The sequence below is a fragment of the Lingula anatina genome, chromosome 7 (genome assembly GCF_051362555.1).
Source record: "Lingula anatina isolate TDL-2025a chromosome 7, LinAna3.0, whole genome shotgun sequence".
NCBI lineage: Eukaryota > Metazoa > Brachiopoda > Lingulata > Lingulida > Lingulidae > Lingula > Lingula anatina.
The window spans coordinates 24,199,779-24,223,554 of NC_141773.1; the positions used below are offsets into that span (position 1 = coordinate 24,199,779).

The 23,776-nt window shown below is 37.2% G+C and overlaps 2 protein-coding genes across 9 annotated transcripts in view; both read right to left on the reverse strand.

Annotated features, from left to right (window-relative positions):
* LOC106162298 (uncharacterized) overlaps window positions 1-6,099 on the reverse strand; it is a 48,320-nt gene extending 42,221 nt beyond the window's left edge. Inside the window, exon 1 of the mRNA XM_013539526.2 lies at window positions 6,083-6,099. The gene's annotated coding sequence lies outside the window, so the exon portion shown is untranslated. The remainder of the gene's footprint in view (window positions 1-6,082) is intronic.
* Window positions 6,100-11,522: 5,423 nt separating this feature from the next.
* Window positions 11,523-23,776, reverse strand: part of LOC106162302 (uncharacterized) — a 42,934-nt gene continuing 30,680 nt past the window's right edge. For 3 of the 8 annotated variants that reach the window (XM_087016607.1, XM_087016602.1, XM_087016606.1), the window contains 13 exons: window positions 23,658-23,738; window positions 23,404-23,484; window positions 23,137-23,217; window positions 22,883-22,963; window positions 22,334-22,414; window positions 22,088-22,168; window positions 21,311-21,391; window positions 20,200-20,280; window positions 19,745-19,825; window positions 18,126-18,212; window positions 16,262-16,405; window positions 13,546-13,759; window positions 11,523-13,376 (listed from right to left, as the gene is read on the reverse strand). In XM_087016607.1, coding sequence (XP_086872733.1) covers window positions 12,940-13,376; window positions 13,546-13,759; window positions 16,262-16,405; window positions 18,126-18,212; window positions 19,745-19,825; window positions 20,200-20,280; window positions 21,311-21,391; window positions 22,088-22,168; window positions 22,334-22,414; window positions 22,883-22,963; window positions 23,137-23,217; window positions 23,404-23,484; window positions 23,658-23,738 — 1,611 coding nt within the window. In that variant the 3' untranslated portion in view covers window positions 11,523-12,939. The remainder of the gene's footprint in view (window positions 13,377-13,545; window positions 13,760-16,261; window positions 16,406-18,125; window positions 18,213-19,744; window positions 19,826-20,199; window positions 20,281-21,310; window positions 21,392-22,087; window positions 22,169-22,333; window positions 22,415-22,882; window positions 22,964-23,136; window positions 23,218-23,403; window positions 23,485-23,657; window positions 23,739-23,776) is intronic. The other 5 variants (XM_087016608.1, XM_087016609.1, XM_087016603.1 and 2 more) reach the window with 4 other exon arrangements.

The following is a 23,776-nucleotide window of genomic DNA, read 5'->3' on the forward strand; positions in this document are numbered from 1 at the left end:
TACTGACAGTGGTCAAGATGTCACCCAGGTCACCTGTCACTACTGACAGTGTGTCAAGATGTCACCCAGGTCACCTGTCACTACTGACAGTGGTCAAGATGTCACCCAGGTCACCTGTCACTACTGACAGTGTGTCAAGATGTCACCCAGGTCACCTGTCACTACTGACAGTGGTCAAGATGTCACCCAGGTCACCTGTCACTACTGACAGTGGTCAAGATGTCACCCAGGTCACCTGTCATTCTAGCTTTGCCTAGCACACAGGTATAATGGGAGAGAATGTTGCATTAATAAATGACCTAAAATAGAAATTGCCGAAATATAATGGGCCTAATATTCCCTACCTCGCCGACCAGCTCTCCATGGGGACCACTGCTCCCTCTGCAAGGACCACGGGAGTTATCTCTATATAGAGCTTCACAGTTATATCAGCACCACCAACATAAATGTCTCTAAGTTTTCACAGCTGGGCCCTGGGGCAGAGTCACCGTCTTCTCCGTGGTTATTGTAGTAAGAACGGCCGTGGTAGACGAGGTTTTTCTGGGTCTGTTGTCCCTCGACCACACCTAATGACAAGACTTGATCATGTTTAGTACATATGTCTGTCCCCTGAATACAGCATGGAGCAGGGAGCGTCTGTAATCCATGCGTTCTTAAGCAGAATGAAGGGTACACTTAACTAACATTGGTAAAATCTATCCCTTTGAAGAGTTAAACATGAGTCAATAATTCGATTGACAGGGACTTAATCAAAATATCAGCTTCATATTCATTGATATTTTCTGCTGAGATATCAAAATAAATACGACCTTTCTCACATTGGTTTATTTCTTGGTACTAGTTCGGCAGCACAGATAAATCCATTTGGTTTACGTTTCAGTACCATCCTACTGGTAAATGTAATTCAATTCAACCCTTGCTATTTTGACACGGTCCCTCAGTCCACAGCTGAGCAAGTAGTGTGCGTGTAACCCCACAGTGACACAAACATCACAGCTTGTTTGACTTCCAGATTACACCATCTTTCTCTCAAGTACCCCATAACGTGACTCAATACCTTGTAACACAAAAAGAGGACGCCGGTGAAAATGTCAACGTGTCTGACTGCCACTACTTGCATTTTGCTGTGTCTAAACGAAGACCCACGATATGACACTATAGTTGTCACTTATTTACATGATCATATTTATTTGGACTCTGAACTGCTATTTTGTAATGATCAGAAGTTATCTAATGGTGTTAGAAAATACTATTCCTACTATGTAAGCCTTTCCTCAACAGCTGGAACTAAATCTTCTAGCCATCTGCAACTCCGCAACTTGTATCTTGTAACTTACTAGGAACTAATTATCTTAAAATTTTGGTGTATGACACAGTCTCTCTCTCTCTCTCTCTCTCTCTCTCTCTCTCGTACAACCCCTCACCACACACACACACACACACACACACACACATACACACACACACACACACACACACACACACTCACACACACACACACACACACACACACACACACACATAAATGCAATACGTGTATATAAAAATACGGCAATATTGTTGACAGCATGGACCCTGTGGTTATACAGGCGTCGACAAGGACCACTGACATCTTTTCCTTTCGCTCTGTCGTCTGCATACATAAAAAAATACAACAAAATTCAAGACGACCTTTTTACCTTAGTTTTACATTCCTATTACAAAAAACTTACTATCAGTAAACGTGAAAAGCACTTAGAAAACGCAGACGTCTGCCATGGAAACTCGGTCATCATTGTCATTTATCATTACTAATTAGTGTATCAATTATTAATTAACCCAATTCTCATGATTAAAAAATCAATTATTAACTGACTGGTTCATAAGCTAAATACTTATTTTTGCATATTATTTTAATATATCAATTTTGTAATTAATCGGTTGAATAATTAATATACAAATTGACTAACTAATTACTACATCACCACCCAAATATAGCCTATTTCTGACCAAATCCGAAATTTTCATCAAAATCCATGACAAAGACTCTTCAAACATCCATCATAAATTGGCTGAATGATTTTTCAATGAATACGTTTTACAACGGAATTGTCCTTCATGGAATAACCTGACCCTGAACCGTAAACATTTAAGGCGCTGACTGAGATTATCTCAGCAAACACATAACATAATTATTATTACCTTAAAAACACTTATATAACAAAAAAATAAAAGTTATAGTACCGTTCTAAAACGTTCGTTGTTTGCTGGGATGCTGTGGGAAAGCACAAATAACGACATCAAAGGTGAAGACGCGTTGTGAGCTTAATTCAACATTAATCTGAACACCAGACAAGAAAAGATAAGAGGCCATTTTAAGACATGAACATTAAAGACGCAACTTTCTTCTGGTTGTTAATGGCTTTTTGCACGGTTCTTTCAGAATATGCTTAACTATGTATGTTAACTTCAGAGTGTATATATATATATCTTACATGGATAACAGTGAGGCCATTGGCAGTTTTTAAACTGTAGTAAATTATGCGACACAAAATCAAATATTGAGAGGAACAGACTACGCTTGTAGTTTACTCTTTGACTTTCACCGCCTGCTAATGAGCAAATCACCTGAGCTGTGAACGCACATAATATTACCGTTAACAATATTAAAATAACAATAAAATACCTGACCTCCTCGTGATCGCATTCTTAACGCCGATTTTAGTAATTTTTTTTAATGGAAGCTTTTATTATCAAATACAATTGTTAGTAATTGATGCCTTTGATTTTCATACGTCATATGTTCGGTGAGCTAGGGCGTCGATTCAGGCCATTTAGCGCTCTTCTTTCAGATGCACATTTTCATTAATTTCAGAGCATTTTTGTGCAGTAACGAGTCATCAGTCATAAAGATTTCAGAAGCAATGCAACGAAATCAGTGATGTGAAGAGACTTTAAAAAACATGCAACTGATGAATTTGTATGAGCAGAGTGTCACTGAATGTGATCACTTTCCCCCTTGTGGTGACTGCACCCTACAGTGCGCTCTGATCAAGGGAAAATATATTTTAAAGATATGTATATACTTATTCTTTTGATTATGAATTCTCACTTTTATACTCATTTATCGCTTTTGTGTATGTATCCCTTTTTAATCCACAACAGTTTTAGATGCCATTGCTGTACAGCGTGCAGAGAGCGCCCATGCCATGCCCAAGAAACACTGTTTGGTATCACTCTTCTATTCAAACTATTCTATCCAAAAACCTACCACCCAAACGAGTTCTAACAGGAAACGCTGATGACTCTGTCGTGCATTTAAACCCCATTTAACTATTGAGGGGTTCTACGGACAAACCTTTTACAACGGACAAAACGGTCAATCGTTCAATGCGCGCGTCTTGTTATATAGAAGAAACTTGCGGTAGTTAAACCGACACATGACACCGGTAATACAACCGATTTGTAAGAAGTAACATTTTTTGTTGCAGAAATAAAACTGTAGCACAGTTGTAGCAAAGAATGGTAAGAATACAACCGCTGCTGGGTTAGCCTGGTTATTGGGAATATTCTCCTGTTGTAAAATGAGGTTTTATTTCGTTATTCTTCACGCTGCAAAACGCCTGGATTGAGTATTTTATTTCTGTTTCCTTTTTACAAAACTTTTCTCGCTAAAAAATACCTTGTAGATCCAAATCGTATTACTCTCTCTCTTCCCCCCCCCCTCTCTCTCTCTCTCTCTCTCTCTCTCTCTCTCTCTCTCTCTCTCAACATTGCTGAACATAAATGATTGTAAACTGTCGCTGACATATCTCCCAGTGAAGAGAGCTCCCTGCCTAGGTGACCAGCGCTTGCTGTCCCTGCTTAACTGGCGTGAAGATAGTAGCCAATGAACCGGTTTGGGTTGAACTCCTGACCTTACTATTGAACTTAATCATCTGTGGCTCACAGCGGCCGCCAGTGACCGTCGTTGTAATGTAGGGGGCTCAACAATGTGACGAAAGGGAAAAAAACGCGATGCTTACTGATGTGAACAATTTAAGAAGCTTAGCCATGAAAATATGTTCTCTGGGGTCTTTCTTTTGTTTGATACACCAATAGAAATTGTTGTGGTGTTTACGATTTGGTACAGACGACTTGCTTTTAAACCACGGAAATGTGAAATAATGTTGTAGCTTATTTCAATCAAATATGGGAGTGTGATTTCCACTACAACTGTTACTGTATTTCGATTATTTATAGATATTGTATTTTATTCTGAAGCGCTCTACAGGCCGTCAATATAAAGCGTCAACCAGTGAGATGGACACAAAGACCGCATTCTGAGCCACCCATCCTACCAGCTTGTTCGTTTCAACTCTGCAGGGGATATCGCTAAAGTGCAATCAGTGGAATCAGTTTATCAGCGTTCAATTTTTTGACACGCCTTCCCGAGCAGCTAGGGAGTAATTAACTATCGTACGCTGATCAAACCGATTCCACTGATTGCAGTCAAGCGTAAAACTCCTCAGCTAGTGCGATGTTGGAATCTGAATACGCCCATACAACCCCTCGGTCCAATGTCTGGCCGCTATCTACTGGTTTAGTATAAAGAGCAAATCCTAATTTTAGTTGGAAATACTTGTCTGTCTTCCAAAATCCCTTCTACATCTGTACGTGTGTCAGGTACCATGTGGGAACCAAGCCCTAGCCAAGTTACCCTAGCAAATACCGTCAAATAAACCATCTTCATTAATTTAAACATTTTTATAATGGTCGATCCAATCATTTGAGGAAAACGAATTGACACCCAGATTGCAATACACAAAATTGTACAACTCCTAATTCACCATGTTCAACTCCGCACACTCTCTCTATAGTACGACGATTAAGATAATTATATTGAAATAACTGTCGCAATATAGCCCATAATTCGTAAGCCTTAAATTGTCTTTCGATTCTCGTGTAGTAACCGTTGTGACGCGGTCTGCAGTCAAATAGATTTACTGTGACGCCTGCGTCTTCTGACATTTACTGCTTCATACTGTTTTCAATTGGGCTGTTAAAATGTAGTTATACCACAGGGCCATCTGGATCTGCTATTGTGTGGGCTATCAAAAAAATTAAAGAAAACGATTTTTGTGTCTTTTTTAGCTACAGAAGCCACAGACACAGAGCACATGGACGATTGTAAAGTAGAACGGATATCGAAGATTTATTGTACATTAGTTTTCTTATTTCTGTTCGACCGTCTGTCTTCAAGGAACTGCAATGATCTGCCTCGGGTGCATGTCGCACCATAATCTGAGAGAGAGAGAGAGAGAGAAATGGAATACTCTGAGAGAAAGAGAATTACACTAGAACAAAAGCAATGCCCACCAATGTATTTTCTGAGCACATGTTTAATCTTTCCCCTCATGTTTGCCAACCAGAACATCGCAAAATGTCTCTGGCATGTCGCAGACGTCACAAGAAATCAGCCATTTTACCATTCATGTCGCACGAAACATTCACGGGCTTAAATGATCAGTTTCCCAACTAATTGTTTTCACAATTATAGTGAAAAAACCACTTAATTTGCTTTATCTAATTAATCTCGCTATCTAAGTAGGTTGTCTAAGTGCGTTGATATTTTAAGTTGGTGTAATAAAAAAAAGTGGAAGATGGAATGTCCACAGATTACCTACATCTCGGCGTGAGCTGGAAGTACGAGCTCTTTTCTAACAGTTTGAATTATGGTGTTGGTAATCAACCATTAAACTTGCTTCAGTTTGAAACATAAAATCTCCTGTAAAGTTTTAAGCTATAGAACTCACAAGTGGACAAACAGCGCAGATCTCGGTGGTGATAAACACGTGACATGACAGTTCAATGTAGACCCCAGTTTAGGGATATCTTGGATTAGATTAAATATCGCTTTGGGCTCGAAATTTCTACCCCTGTTATCTGTTCATGATGTGAATATGGGGTTTAACCTGTGATATATTCCGTGATTAGATTGTACATCCTATCTAGTGCACTATACAGAGACAGCCTTCTGGAACTTGTTTAGAGCCATTTTAATGGCTGAACACCCGTCAAACATGATCCACTTGACATAAATAAAAAAACTTGCCGTGCCTACCTGCTTCTGTCTTCGTGTCTTTCCTCAGCGTTTGATTCTTGCGACACTGCTACAGCAACGACATGAACGTTCACTATCTTCGTTTTTCTGTTAAATCCAAGGAAATCCCTGGGATAACATGTCGCTGGCGTGGCACGGGGCTGCTCTACGGGTCAGGCTTTATTCTGGTCACTAATGGTCACTTAAAGACTTGACCACCTTTAAGCGTCCAGCGTGGGAAAGGCTAATGTCCGACTGTCGACCATCAGTATTAGGCTCAGATGAAGCTCTTTATTTCACTACCGCGTTCAACGATGTCGATGTCGTCTGCTCAGAGAGACGGTGTCGTCTGCGCAAACTGAACCCAGTCAACTGTCACACGTGTTGACCACAGTGTGGCTTTAAAGCCCCCGTTATTGAGGGGGGTTAGGAGAGGGAGACAGGAGTTGGCTATTAGTCAATGTCGGTCTCTCAGAATATCATGTATAAATTTAATGCGGTTATCTTAGTCATCAAGTTAAATGTAGTAGCAGTTTCTTTTTATAGTGAACATTATCCAATCGCGCCCATTTCTATAACCAAAATACCATATATATCCGATACAATAATGGATCCCAAAGTATACTGGACTAGAATCCGGAGAACAGATAAAACAATGACTGGTCGTATTCAGTGAGTGAACATCATGAACGCTGCTGTATGGTATGATATCCGAGTACAGACGTCGGGGCCCCCCTTTCTCCACCCTCCTCGCGGGCGGACAAGGTAAAACTAACGACAAAAGAATATCTATGTCCAGTTAAACCTTGGTTAATACCGTGACACTCTATCCATTCAGAGTCCTGACAATTGACTTTTAACTTTAACACCTCAAGCTGAGAGAAATTTATTGATAGCTACCTTACAATATCTCTGCAAGTGTTTGAGTTTTCAAACCAAGAAACAAAAGTTCAAATTAACGTGCAAGGAATGTTTTTGAAATGCAACGAGACTGTTAGACGTAATTTACGTTTAACTGTAAATGAATGCATACCTTTTTATCTAAAAGTTCTTTTTTTAAGTAATGCAACATTTACCAAGAATATTGTCATGATTCTGATTGTGTTACCACTCGTTCCTTGTATATATGATTAGGGGTGGAGGTGTAAGGTGGGGCTGGGGCTGAGTGGGGTGTAACGTGAGGTGGGGGGTGGCGTAAAGTCGGTGGGGGTGGGAGGTTGGGAGTTGGAATAGCCAATGGTACACTGGTTGTCACCACTGATGAAGCTGTTGTCACGGTACACTGGTTGTCACCACTGATGCAGCTGTTGTCACGGTACACTGGTTGTCACCACTGATGTAGCTGTTGTCATGGTACACTGGTTGTCACCACTGATGAAGCTGTTGTCACGGTACACTGGTTGTCACAACTGATGTAGCTGTTGTCACGGTACACTGGTTGTCACAACTGATGTAGCTGTTGTCACGGTACACTGGTTGTCACAACTGATGTAGCTGTTGTCATGGTACACTGGTTGTCACCACTGATGAAGCTGTTGTCATGGTACACTGGTTGTCACCACTGATGCAGCTGTTGTCACGGTACACTGGTTGTCACAACTGATGCAGCTGTTGTCACGGTACACTGGTTGTCACAACTGATGTAGCAGTTGTCATGGTACACTGGTTGTCACCACTGATGTAGCTGTTGTCACGGTACACTGGATGTCACAACTGATGTAGCTGTTGTCATGGTACACTGGTTGTCACCACTGATGAAGTTGTTGTCATGGTACACTGGTTGTCACAACTGATGTAGCTGTTGTCATGGTACTCTGTTTGTCACAACTGATGTAGTTGTTGTCATGGTACACTGGTTGTCACCACTGATGTAGCTGTTGTCACGGTACACTGGTTGTCACCACTGATGAAGCTGTTGTCATGGTTCACTGGTTGTCACCACTGATGAAGTTGTTGTCATGGTACACTGGTTGTCACAACTGATGTAGCTGTTGTCATGGTACACTGGTTGTCACAACTGATGTAGCTGTTGTCATGGTTCACTGGTTGTCACCACTGATGAAGTTGTTGTCATGGTACACTGGTTGTCACCACTGATGAAGCTGTTGTCATGGTTCACTGGTTGTCACCACTGATGAAGCTGTTGTCATGGTTCACTGGTTGTCACCACTGATGAAGCTGTTGTCATGGTTCACTGGTTGTCACCACTGATGAAGTTGTTGTCATGGCGTCTGTTACTCTGAGAGATACGTGAACGCTGAGACGATTTCTTTCTATATTGGACGCTATATAGAATGAAAACAGCGAAATTAATGGTGCAAGTCATTATTATCCATATATCACACAAAATTGCTGCATCGCTGGAGTGACTCAAATTTTCACTTTTTAAAGAAATGCCGCAGATATTGAAGGTCCTGTACACCTCGGTACGACAACACAGAGGAGGCATAAATCTCCACTAGTGCATTGCAGCTGTACACATGGACATAACAAATGGAGCCTGGACAGAGCTTTTAAAACAGTGAGGTATTGTGGATTGAAAGTAATTCCAAAAAGGAACATTTCCCCACGATCCTTCAGATAGTTCTCGCCTTCTTTATTTATCTAATGACAAAGCTCCAGCTCCCCGGCTTTAGTGTGGTAGGACGGTGTCTCTTCTGGCTGAACTTTGCAGGTGAAAATACTCCGACACCTGGCCGGCCAATTACGTTAATGAGAACAATAAATCAACCCTACCTTCCGGAACAATTTCCACAGATGTGAAATAAGATACTTAATTTAACGACGATGCCACCTATACAGGATACAGGACTCTCTGTCTATGCGGATATACTGCTGCAACTAAACGAATACCACCTTTTCCGTTCAAAATGATGGGCAAAACCGAACACTGGACTGGTTTTAGCAGGTTAAAATGAATCCACTGAGGAAGCCAATGTAAACAACAAAATGTCATCGTCTGTTACTCTCATGATCGTTTCTCTCACAACCGTTTCTGAGTAGAACACTGAAACCACGTGGCTCTCTTTGTTGAGGTCAGATTTCACCTGTACCGCTAAAGTAGTCAAAGTAGAGTTTACAGACATCCTGAAAAGGCCAACGACGAAGCGTGTACCGCATCTAGAGTGACAAAGGTTATTGACGGCATCAGTTTTTGGAGTAGATATCACATTGGTGCCAAAACACCATGACATCAATGACATCAAGGAGATTATTTAAGTTATTAAAACACAGTTCGACCGCCCGACAGAGCTGCCGCCTTTTAGAGTACACTTAATCAGATACTGCTGATGAAAATTTTGAACCTGAATATAGTTCTTATCATATATTAACTGGTTGTCTGTGTGATGTTCCACATCGAAGCGAATGTTTTAAATCGATCAATGAAAGTATAGATAAATCGCAGCAAAGGCAAGGATAGTTGATCACATAAGGTGTTTGTATTTACACATTGCACATAATTATCATTTTGAATTTTGAAATTGAATTTGTCAATATTTTTCAGTTACATTTACTAGACGTCTTCATTAAAAATAAATGCGCAAATTTGATGCAAATTAAAAACCTGCACCCGTGGAAGACAATTTTGATCATTTACCCGAGAGAAGCCTGCTGGCTCTGAAGTGACACCCTTTTCAAAGACACATACCAACACGTCACATTAGGAAATGTATGGCCATTGGTTTAAGTGTAGAGTAAAATTAGTTCCTTTTCAACCAATTTCTTGTCTTTTCTTTATGCCAGATTTTACCACGAAGAAGAAAAGAAAACCGCACCCTTTGTCACGAGTTGACAAGTGCGTTTTTTTCCTAATTAAAGATTTTCCTATCAGAATAGAAATCTCACCTGATAATAAAGCAGAAAATACTTCTTTGAGAGCTGTCTGCATTTTAGGCATTCCTCACTGTTGTAATGTTAAGACTTAATGCCCCATAAACAACTACTCGTCATTCTCGGTCGCCATTCATACGGCGTTCTGACATTTAACGGCCAACTACCGGACAATTATCTTCATTCCTTACGATAAGCTTACTATATCATTATTTCCTTATTTTATCTATGAAGACAAACATAAGGCTTTCCTCTGTTTATCTACATAAATGAATGTCAAAAACACCTTTCTCTCCATAAATTTACCTTTTTGAAATTACCCAACCATTTGTATAAACTGCGTATCGTCCTCTAAAGACTATCATGTCAAGCTACAGTTGAGTGAAATGAGGGTTTTTTTTTCCAAGCAAGTTACGTTAAAAAGTAGCCCAAACTTTACCAATACACTGCTTGTATTCACCAGTCTAAGCCTGCAAAAACCACACTGAAGGTGTTGTGTTTTATGAAGATGACAAACATCTACCCGCTACAAGGGCCGCAGGTTAATTATGTGTGTTTTTCTCCAACGCAATCATATTACTTGAAACATTTTGTTCTGCTTCATCATGGTAGATGTTAAGAACAAACGAGTCTCTCACCTTTGGAAAGTGGTGTGTGTGTGTGTGTGCGAGAGAGAGAGAGAGAGAGAGAGAGAGAGAGAGAGAGAGAGAGAGAGAGAGAGAGAGAGAGAGAGAGGTTTGGTTTTGTCGTTTTCCTACAGTCATTACCTGATCTTAAAAATTGAAGGGTGATTTCTTTTATTGTCAAAATTCAGTAAATATGAAAAATGACTTAGCGGTCATATTCCCTCATCATTTAAGAAACTTTCCACACAATAATATCATCCTCGAGGCGATGCACCTTTCAAAACACGGGTCAACGGGGTTTTCTCGAAAATTACAAAATTATGGTATCGTCAACTCACGAGTGGATATCCTCCTGGGAGGCATAAATTTTCGACTAACTTGGTTCATAAGTGACAACTGATCCTATATGCTGATCCTAAATGGACCTTTTCCTTTGACAGCAGTCAACCACCTGCCCACAGGTAAGTTTTTTACTTTTCTTTTTCTACTGAACTAAAATTTTCTGAGCTTTTGAGAGTTCAGCAGTTTCACTGCAATAAAGTTATTGACAGTAGAACACTAATTCGGGGTCCATACAGCGCCGTAGTCTAAATAACTTATGACGATGATGGCAGTATGTCTGTACATAAAAATATCTAAAAAAGGAAAAAAATGGATACTGCACGATAGCAATGGCGACCTTGTGATACCCACCAGTACATTAGAACAGAACCAAGTATAAAATATTTTATTAAGAAAAAGAACGACGATCTTATCTAAGTACTAATAGACTTCATGCCACTGACATCCTCCAGAATCGCTTTTCCCGGCCTCTCTCATTCCAAAATTTCGTGGAATGAAGCCCCAGTTATTGTTAGTAGACATCAGAACACAAAGTTAGTGCTTCTGCTTTTTTTAAAAGAAAGCAACTTCTCCATTTGAGGTATAAAGATATATGTAGAGAGTAAGTTTGCGTTGGAAAAAGGGTCCTATCGGAAAGAATGGCTTGTGAAAAATTCAGACGCTTTTTTTTTTGAAAAGGAACTTTATTGATAATATATGAAATATTTCAACTTTCAAAATTATTGAACACAAGCATATGCAATTTACAATGTAGCTATAAATGTCTGAAGAAGTCTCTGGCATTCTTATTTATACCAGTGAGGTGTAAAGGCATTTTAAACAAACTTAAATTGATTAATCAATTCCAAAATCCTGTTTTGCAGATACTTGTAACGACAGCTACATGTGTAGTGTGATTAAAAGTTTGCAAAAGTGACCTCTTTTTATTTGAAGATATTTGTTTTGGCAAGATACTTTATCAAATTATCAAACTTGAAAACAAAATATTAATGAAATATGAATAGTGTTTGAATTTGTGTGTAGTACAGAACTGTGTTCAAGATAGACATCCAAATCCATAAATATGTCTTTAAATGTAAATAAACCCATAGTAATAAATGCACATACTTTACAATATAAAATACAAACAAAAAGGATAGAAACTGCTAAACTTGTTTTACACTGTCAGAGAATTGTTTGAGATGTTCAGTTGTTTAAATTTTTATGATTTTTTTTGTTGAAAATTTAACTCTAAATAGTAGCTACTTGAAGTATGTTTTCAATCTCAACAAATGAGGAAAATGATTGCAGGCTTATGCCACTTTCTACTGCCCCCCTCAAAGACATGAAACAATCCAAAATCAACAATCAAAACAATCTAAAATTCTCTTATGTTCATTTATAAATCATAAATTTCACAATGAGAGAGGTGGTATTTTTTCCTTTGACCACTGTATGTAAATAAACAGAATAACCAAATTCTTTGGCCATAACACTGCTGGGTAATTAAGGAAATTTGAGAATAAAAATTTAAATTGGGGTGCTATACATGTGCAATAACATTCCTATCTGGGGTAAAAGACCCATTGGATGGTAATGTTTATCCTTAAATCAAATGTTTATAACAGTTTTAGAGAGTGAATCTGCATCTCTTCATGATTTCATAACTATTTAAAATAATACCAACATTAGAAACAAAGTATTGAAATTTCAATTGTTCACATCTAGAAATGTCCACTTTTTCTTATATCTCTGAAAAATAAAAGTTTTTTTTTTCTCATTTGCCCCAACCAAAAGTTTGATAAGTTGGAAATTATCAAAAAAGTGATCATAATGACAATAATAAATTATTGAAAAGAGCCAGAAAACAAAGACCTTCTAAACTATAAATAAAGTTGCAGTATTGTTTTGGGGTTTCTGCAAGTAGTAAATGGTGTTACTATGCACCATTTTCTTGTGTACTGCCATAGATAATTATATACCTGTACACTGTACAGGGATACTACACATGGTATAACATGTGTGGATCAACTGCCATGTCCATATATACAGATCTGACTTTCTGTTCAAGGTCAAGGTCAGTTTTAAGGTAAGGTATATTTATCCAGTCTCCTCAGTAGCTGCGTCTGCTGGTGTTTCTTCTGTTGGTTGCTGTTCTGCTGCTGTTTCTTCTGCTGGTTGTTGTTCTGCTGGTTGTTCTTCTGCTGGTGCTACATCTGCTGGAGGTTGTTCTTCTGTAGCTTTTTCACCCTCCTCAGCAGCTGTCTCTGATGTTTTCTTTGTGGCAACTTCTTTTCTTGCCTGCATGCCACGGAATCCAGCTTGAATTTTAGTTGCAGCTTTTCCGACCTCTGGGTCATTTAAGTCAATGTCAATTTCTTCTTCTTCCTCTGGCTTCTTCTCACCTTCAGCAGGTTTCTCACCCTCTGTTGGACCTTCACCTTGACCTTCACCCTGACCTTCACCTTCAGTGGTCTGGGAAGTATCTGGTTCAGACTCTTTCTTCATGGCAGCAACCTCTTTTCTGGCCTTAAGTCCTAAAAGATACATACAAAAAAATCCACAATTAAAATAATGTATATAAATAGAGATACACAAACAAGATGCAAAAAGAAGAACACAATGTATATTTAGTACACTAACACAATCAACACATCAGAAGCACAAACACAGCCCAACACATATACACAAATTACATCAAACTACCTTTAAAACCAGCCTGAATTTTAGTTGCAGCTTTTTCCACTTCAGGATCTTCCAGATCAATATCAATTTCTTCCTCCTCTTCTTTCTTCTCCTCTGCAGGAGGTGCTTCTGTGTCAGCAGGTGTCGCCTCTGCCTCTGCAGTTGGTGTCGCCCCAGAAGAAGGTGCTCCTGCTTCAGACTTCTTAGCTTCAACTTCCTTTCGTGCCTTAAATCCCTGATAATTAAAAAAAAAGTTTGCTCAAAATTAAATCTTCCAAAAAACATTTTCACGAAAAAGAAGGAAATGTTTAATACAAATAACAGCATGCGGTGAACAACAGTGCTAAAGAGTACATTGCTGTAAACTATGGTGCTGTAGACTACGGTGCCAAAAACTATGGTGCTGTAGACTACGGTGCCAAAAACTATGGTGCTGTAGACTACGGTGCCAAAAACTATGGTGCTGTAGACTACGGTGCCATAAACTATGGTGCTGTAGACCACGGTGCCATAAACTATGGTGCTGAAGACTACGGTGCCATAAACTATGGTGCTGTAGACTATGGTGCCATTAACTATGGTGCTGTAGACTATGGTGCCATAAACTATGGTGCTGTTAACTATGGTGCCATAAACTATGGTGCTGTAGACTACGGTGCCATAAACTATGGTGCTGTTAACTATGGTGCCATAAACTATGGTGCTGTAGATTATAGTGCCATTAACTATGGTGCTGTTAATTATGGTGCCATTAACTATGGTGTTGTTAATTATAGTGCCATAAACTATGGTGCTGTAGATTATAGTGCCATTAACTATGGTGCTGTTAATTATGGTGCCATTAACTATGGTGCTGTAGATTATGGTGCCATAAACTATGGTGCTGTAGACTTTTTTGCCAAAAACTATGGTACTGTATACTATGGTAGAAGAATAGTGGGGTAGTGTAGAATAAATTTAGAGCAGAAAAGTCTACAGGTAGAGCAGAATAATGTGAATTATAGTAAATAGACAAGAATTAGAGTAGAAAAGACAAAAAATAGTACAAGAATACTGGAGGAAGCTGAGAGCAGCTGAAGTGAGAAAATGATAGTAGTGACAGCAGTAGTGTAGATAACAGAGTGGTCAACTAGAGATAAAAGTACAGTACAAGAAGACTGGAGAAAACTGAGAGAAGCTAAAGTTAAATGACAGTAGTGACAGCAGTAGTGTAGATAACAGAGTGGTAAACTAGAGATAAAAGTACAGTACAAGAAGACTGGAGAAAACTGAGAGAAGCTAAAGTGAAATGACAGTAGTGACAGCAGTAGTGTAGATAACAGAGTGGTAAACTAGAGATAAAAGTACAGTACAAGAAGACTGGAGAAAACTGAGAGAAGCTAAAGTGAAATGACAGTAGTGACAGCAGTAGTGTAGATAACAGAGTGGTAAACTAGAGATAAAAGTACAGTACAAGAAGACTGGAGAAAACTGAGAGAAGCTAAAGTTAAATGACAGTAGTGACAGCAGTAGTGTAGATAACAGAGTGGTAAACTAGAGATAAAAGTACAGTACAAGAAGACTGGAGAAAACTGAGAGAAGCTAAAGTTAAATGACAGTAGTGACAGCAGTAGTGTAGATAACAGAGTGGTAAACTAGAGATAAAAGTACAGTACAAGAAGACTGGAGAAAACTGAGAGAAGCTAAAGTTAAATGACAGTAGTGACAGCAGTAGTGTAGATAACAGAGTGGTAAACTAGAGATAAAAGTACAGTACAAGAAGACTGGAGAAAACTGAGAGAAGCTAAAGTGAAATGACAGTAGTGACAGCAGTAGTGTAGATAACAGAGTGGTCAACTAGAGATAAAAGTACAGTACAAGAAGACTGGAGAAAACTGAGAGAAGCTAAAGTGAGGAGATGACAGTAGTGACAGCAGTAGTGTAGATAACAGTGTGGTCAACTAGAGATAAAAGTACAGTACAAGAAGACTGGAGAAAACTGAAAGAAGGTAAAGTGAAATGACAGTAGTGACAGCAGTAGTGTAGATAACAGAGTGGTCAACTAGAGATTAAAGTACAGTACAAGAAGACTGGAGAAAACTAAGAGAAGCTAAAGTGAAATGACAGTAGTGACAGCAGTAGTGCAGTTAACAGAGTGGTCAACTAGAGATAAAAGTACAGTACAAGAAGACTGGAGAAAACTGAAAGAAGGTAAAGTGAAATGACAGTAGTGACAGCAGTAGTGTAGATAACAGAGTGGTCTACTAGAGATAAAAGTACAGTACAAGAAGACTGGAGAAAACTGAAAGAAGCTAAAGTGAAATGACAGTAGTGACAGCAGTAGTGTAGATAACAGAGTGGTCTACTAGAGATAAAAGTACAGTACAAGAAGACTGGAGAAAACTGAAAGAAGCTAAAGTGAAATGACAGTAGTGACAGCAGTAGTGTAGATAACAGAGTGGTCAACTAGAGATAAAAGTACAGTACAAGAAGACTGGAGAAAACTGAGAGAAGCTAAAGTGAAATGACAGTAGTGACAGCAGTAGTGTAGATAACAGAGTGGTCAACTAGAGATAAAAGTACAGTACAAGAAGACTGGAGAAAACTGAGAGAAGCTAAAGTGAAATGACAGTAGTGACAGCAGTAGTGTAGATAACAGAGTGGTCAACTAGAGATAAAAGTACAGTACAAGAAGACTGGAGAAAACTGAGAGAAGCTAAAGTGAGGAGATGACAGTAGTGACAGCAGCAGTTCCCACCTTGAACCCTGCCTGGATCTTAGTGGCTGCTTTCTCCACTTCAGGGTCATTCAGATCTATATCTATCTCTTCTTTTTCTTCTGTTTTAGCAGCAGGCTCAGGCTCCTTAAGTGCCTCTGTGGCAGCTGCCTCTGCTTTTTCCTCCTAGAAATAGTGATGATACCTATGTCTCAGAATACATGATATGAGTTGTATAGAGAGGTGTAAATATTGATGATATCTATGTCTAAGAATACATGATATGAGTTGTATGGAGAGGTGTAAATATTAATGATATCTATGTCTCAGAATACACGATATGAGTTGTATGGAGAGGTGTAAATATTGATGATATCTATGTCTCAGAATACATGATATGAGTTGTATGGAGAGGTGTAAATATTGATGATATCTATGTCTCAGAATACATGATATGAGTTGTATGGAGAGGTGTAAATATTGATGATATCTATGTCTCAGAATACACGATATGAGTTGTATGGAGAGGTGTAAATATTGATGATATCTATGTCTCAGAATACATGATATGAGTTGTAAAGTGAGATGTAAATATTGATGATATCTATGTCTCAGAATACATGATATGAGTTGTATGGAGAGGTGTAAATATTGATGATATCTATGTCTCAGAATACATGATATGAGTTGTATGGAGAGGTGTAAATATTGATGATATCTATGTCTCAGAATACATGACATCAGTTGTATGGAGAGGTGTAAATACTGTACTAAGAACTGTTAAGGGAAATAATGGTAGATTGTAAACAACAATATATTCATCAGTAAAAAAAAAGTCTGTCTCTAGTCATCAAGCTTGGCTATCTTGTTTTCAGTTCTTCAAATTCACTCATATCACACATTAATCACATTACACTTTTTCAAGAAACCTAAGACTCTTGAAAATCACCCTACACATGTATGGTGAAAATAATTCAACAAATAACTGAAAAGTTTAGTCAAAAAGGTATAGTGTAATTTTTCTAGTTCCCCCACACCCTGTATTGTATGTGATTTTTTTACTGTCCTTTCAGTTCTACCCCCTCTGTGTGAACAATTTTCCTGGAATAAACTATTAAATGCCTGCTATAATATAATATAATATAATATAATATAATATAATATAATATAATATAATATAATATAATATAATATAATATAATATAATGAGATGCAGTGTGCCAACAAGATAAATGCCGTGCAATGTGTTTGCCACTCACTGAAAAACATTGAGATGTCAACAATTATATATCAGCAAACAATTGTGTACATAATGAAAAACCCTGAGAGAAAACATCTGAAGCCATATTTGCTTAGCTCATACACATGGATACTTTCCTATTAAACCCCATGCAGAGAGAATACATTGCTACATCCTCCAAACTATAACAGGGATATCCAGGTAGAATACAGATAAAGCGCCTAACAATGGATATCTAAATGTATCCAGTAATATAATGTTCTATTGCCGACAGCTACAGATAGTTTATCAGCACATGATCTACTAGTACCACTATAGCGTATGTTCAGAAGCTTGCAAAATGTCAATAAAGCAGCCCAAGACTAGTAAGACAAGTAAAAAAAAAGGTATTCTTTCCCACCCAACATGTCAACTTGATGATGAAAGTTTACTAACTGCAAATACATTTCAATTAAAAAATAAATACACTTAAAATTCAGAATTAGTACATTATCCATACTTAATGCTGGACAACTAGCAAAATTGGTATATGAAAGCATTGCAGATGACCAGATGGGACGTATGGTAATAGATTACGTAGCAGTCACTACAAGGAGCAGAAGCTAAGCAGCATGGAACCAGACTAGGTTCTACCATTTTAAAGGGATATTAAAGGCAACTTCTTACACCAGATTTTATTTCTTTGACTCGTTTTCTATCTCTCATTCCTCGGAAACCTGCTTGGATTTTACACGCAGCTGCTTCCTTGGTTTCCTGCCAGGAAATGAAAAAGTAAGTTAACCATAATCTCCACCAAAGATTGATCTCTAATGAATTACATGGGATTATAGTCTCATTAAATAAAAACACAGTTATTATTATTATTATTATTATTTTAAATAAAAGTAGGATATTTTGCTTAGAGCTGCATAGTAGTTTTAAGGTAAACTACCAATGGCAAGTTTTAAAATGTCCAAAAGTCACAATTTGTATATGTGCATATCTTGCAAAGACATTTAATCTCTCCCAAATAACACCTTACAAAAGATAAACTACCCTCAAATTAAAGTACCGATTGTCCAGGAAATCACATCAGAACGATGTGAAAGAGATTCACAAATCAGAAGCATGCTAAGTGAAGATTGGAGACCACTCTCCATAGAATTTTCACAACAGCACAAGATGCAGATCTCTTGTTTCCAAGGGAGACATGCTTTCACTTTCTTCACAAAAATTACTGATAACTGTATGGCACACGCATTTGCCTTATGAAGGCAGCACAGCATTTAATGCATGTAAATCACTTCGACAAGTTACTTATAAATCTCATATAAAGTCCACATACAGAGGGATAAATCACTCAGTCAGCAAAAAAAAAAAAAAAAAAAAAAAAAAAAAAAAAAAAAAAAAAAAAATAGGAGGTTCAAACTTCACTTTTTCAAAATTCTGGTGATAATTATGACTTATTTATCTGTTCCTCCAGTTTATAAAAGTCTGCCAAATGATGTAGTAATGTATGCATATTACTGCTGCAGGTGTAACAGCATATTTACATATTATTTATCAGGAAATATAAAAGGATGAGCTTTGGTTTTGTTATTTGAAATTACATGGTAGTATTCGGTTGGGATAAGTGGCAATGATTTGACATGCTAACTCACTTTAAATGCAGTTTTTAAACACTTTAAATACATACTGTTTTATTATCTGTTTGACTTGGTTCTCAAAGCTCATGTGTAATCAAAACCAATGCATTTCCTTAATAAACAAGGCTATGTGCTTATGTTAACATATTGACCTGTCCAATGCTTTAATGTAAAACATGATATAAAGATTAAATAATAGTAAGACAGGGAAGTTATGTTAATATGTGAAATGCCAACAAGAAGGTTTAAAAAGACCAAGGCATCACAATTCAATTGGTCATTTTAAAGGATTGTTAACATGGTATCATATATTGCACAACATAACACTGAACAGCAAGGAGTAAGAGAGAGAAAATATGGGATAAATAGAAGCAAATATACACTAAGGTTGAAAACTAAATCCTAATGATAGAACACAAATATGACAGCTGTGTCAAAAGTGGATCCAATTAAACACCAACTCTTGGGATGAAATACAAATGCTTTGGTTGAGACAAACAGCACACCATGAGACAAATGTTTGAGATCAGGAACCATGTCCCAGGGATAACATACATGCTCTGGTTGAAATACCCACTGAATAAAACAGACTTCAGATGAAACAAACACTTTGAAAAGTGCGGTAGGTGAGACACAAATGTGTTGTTGGGTGAGACAGACCTTGATGACCTTGACCTTCTGTCTGGCATGCATGCCTCTGAATCCTGCTTGGATCTTTGTGGCAGCATGGCTTTCTGCTGCCTATGTAAATGACAACACCTGCTTTCATCTGATTGAAAATTGTTACAAAATACTTTCCACAAAATCCTATAATTCTGATTATTATATTGCCAAAATTGTGTGAAAAAGACTGAATTCATCAAAACAGTCCATTCACCTTCAAAAAAGGTATAGGAGAATTAAGATTTAAATTAAAAGCATATTAAAAAATTTATCATCATTACTATCAGAGAAACCTTTATACTAGATATTATAATAAGGCAAAGTGAAATGAGATTAAAATATCACAATATAACCAGATCAATAAGAAATGTTCTTAAGATGTAGCAATATTTCATTGCATCTAAAGAATAAAATGACATCATAATTTGTACCACCAAATATAAAAAACACACCTTCATTTTCTTCACTTCCTTTCTGGCCTTCATGCCTCGAAAACCAGCCTCAATTTTTGTAGCTGCTTTTGACTCCACCTCCTGCATAGAATATCATATGATATGCTCTACCATAACCCATCATATTACACTATAAACTATGTAATCGTTTAGTTCTTTTAAAAGATGATAAAATGTTATTTTTTATGAAAAATATATATAAAGTTTAGTTGGAACTGTTTCAGATATTCAATATCATTCAATATAAGACAAAATGAAACTATAGAACTTTAGGGAGGGGGTACATAACAAGGATAATATTTTGACTTTAAGCAGTATTACCCTGCCATCAAAATATCCTGGAATTAATTCCATTTGAAATACCCAAACAATTCCGGGGGCAGAGTGGAAAATGCACACGAGAAACAACATTCTGTCACACAAAAGGACAACAAGCAGAATTACCTTCTTTATCCACTTCATTGTCAAATACATATGATGTGAAATACCATTTTCATGCTTTTTCACGATAGGAAAAGGATTTAAATCCACTTTATACATAATCACATGCAAAGTGGTAATTTCGAACAATGACAGATTACTGACCTCTCAAGGATGTAGATGAAAAGGAATCTCAAGAAAATAAGCCTTTGTAAAACTAGTAAAATGCATACTTCAGTATTTAATAACCCAGGACAGCACTGGCTGAGCCAAGTCCCATGCTATCAATATGTCAGGTGAGATATTTAATAACCCAGGACCACACTGGGTGAGCTAAGTCCCATGCTATCAATGTGTCAGGTGAGATATTTAATAACCCAGGACCACACTGGGTGAGCTAAGTCCCATGCTATCAATGTGTCAGGTGAGATAATTAATAACAAAGGACCACACTGGGTGAGCTAAGTCCCATGCTATCAATGTGTCAGGTGAGATATTTAATAACCCAGGACCACACTGGGTGAGCTAAGTCCCATGCTATCAATATGTCAGGTGAGATATTTAATAACCCAGAACCACACTGGGTGAGCTAAGTCCCATGCTATCAATGTGTCAGGTGAGATATTTAATAACCCAGGACCACACTGGGTGAGCTAAGTCCCATGCTATCAATGTGTCAGGTGAGACAGACCTTCATAACCTGGACCTGGTGCCTGACATGCATGCCACGGAATCCTGCCTGGATCTTGGTTGCTGCTTCAACCTCTCTTTCCTATTGTATGAATGTTTAACAAGTCACCTGATATTATGCATGTACATATAAATTATAATAAGTTAATAAGAAGCAAGCTAGATATACTTTCAATCAGAAATCCATGTTTAAGTGTTCAAATACATTATGCTGAGAACTATTTTTCTGTATTTAATAGATATTTTGCCAGTTGGAAGATAAAATGTGGCAAAGTGAACAAATGTTTCAGACAACCATCATTATTTACTCCACAATTCCTGTGATATCAATGGTAGCACACATAACTGTAGTTATTAGTTATAACATTAATGACCAGTTCTGAAAAGAGAATGCTAGAAACCTGCATCTGTCAATATTTTTCAGCCATTCTGTGGAATTATAGTGCTGTGAAAGAACACAATATGCACAAGTCTGTGAAGAATGCTTAACAACCATAAGATACCACTTTTGTGTTAACTGAACAGTGCACAGTGCTTATAGTAACCCAAATAGCAACCTTACCCTGCAGACAAAAATATTCTTAGAACCATGTGTGCAATGACATTCCAATATTTGGGTGTACAATTAAGACTTCAAATTGGATCATTTAAATCAATAAAAATGTTGGTAAGCTGATATTAATTTTAAACCACAGATTACAGGTTATCTGTAGTCAATCATGTAATTCCCACCTAACAATAGTCTGCTTAATGTATCTCAGTAGGTGTAAAAACAAACCTTCATATGCCGGACATCTCTTCTGGCCTTCATTCCCCTAAAGCCTGCTTCTATTTTTGTAGCTGCTTCTGTTTCTACTTCCTGTGATTATATCAAATCAGATAAGAGAACAGTATATATTTAAATAAAGAGGCTTTAGGTTGTGCCTCTGTATTTAATTAAGGCTTTCTTCTGATATATTTATACTTGGAATTTCACTCAAATCTCCTGAAAGTTTTATATGTAACATTAGTCAAATTTTCACACCTTTTTATGTTTGATTTCTTCTCTGGCTTTCATACCACGATAAGCTGCTTCAATTTTTGTGGCTGCTTCTGTCTCTACCATCTGTGATTGCAAACAGTAAATATCTTTTGCATCAAAACCTTTGTCTTCTACTCACACAAAAAGTGGGTTAAAATTCTTGAAAAATGACAGTTTCTACCATTTAACTCTTATATTACAGTAGACTCTCTTTTTACTTTCTACTTATAAATAAAATTATTTTGTATAATTTCTGTTGTATTTTAAAATCCTTCTGTGTTTGAATTATTTTCTTGCCTTCATACAAAGATACCCAGTATTTATTGTTATATATAGTTCCTGCATCTGACTATTTTATAGTGAGTGATGGAAAGTAAATGTAATCTCATTCATTATAAAGGATATTGGTGAAAATAAATGACAGAACCTATCAGTGAAGAAATCTAAAAAGATAAGTATTTGTATCTCTTACTTTTCAGAATTTAATACAACCTTTCATAATGTGCACAAGAAGACTGTTACAAATAAACTCAAATTCATTTTTTTTCTAACCTTTTTATGCTTAACTTCTTTTCTGGCATGCATTCCACGGAATGCTGCTTCAATTTTAATGGCAGCTTCTGTTTCTACTTCCTATGATGACAAACAAGATATTAGAGACTGACTACACAGAATCATTCAAGTAGTTTATCAGTAAACCAAAATATCATTCTTTGCATCAATACTTTTTTTTTCTTTAAAATCTCAATCTTAATCCTATCTCATTTATTTCAAACATGCCCCAAGTATTAGACAGTTTCTCAAACCTTCTTTAGTTTAACTTCTTTTCTGGCATGCATTCCACGGAATGCTGCTTCAATTTTAGTGGCAGCTTCTGTTTCTACTTCCTAGAATAACAGACTTATGCAATGAGAGACAGAATAGTTAGAATCATTCAGGAAATTTATAACTTATCCAAAATATCCTTTTTTTGCATCAATATATAATTCTTTCATAAATGCTTTTTTCTTTAAGACCTAAATCCTATTTCTTTTATTTCAAACATGCCTCATGTATAAGACAGTTTCTCAAACCTTCTTTAGTTTAACTTCTTTTCTGGCATGCATTCCACGGAATGCTGCTTCAATTTTAATGGCAGCTTCTGTTTCTACTTCCTATGATGACAAACAAGATATTAGATACTGACTACACAGAATCATTCAAGTAGTTTATCAGTAAACCAAAATATCATTCTTTGCATCAATACTTTTTTTTTCTTTAAAATCTCAATCTTAATCCTATCTCATTTATTTCAAACATGCCCCAAGTATTAGACAGTTTCTCAAACCTTCTTTAGTTTAACTTCTTTTCTGGCATGCATTCCACGGAATGCTGCTTCAATTTTAGTGGCAGCTTCTGTTTCTACTTCCTAGAATAACAGACTTATGCAATGAGAGACAGAATAGT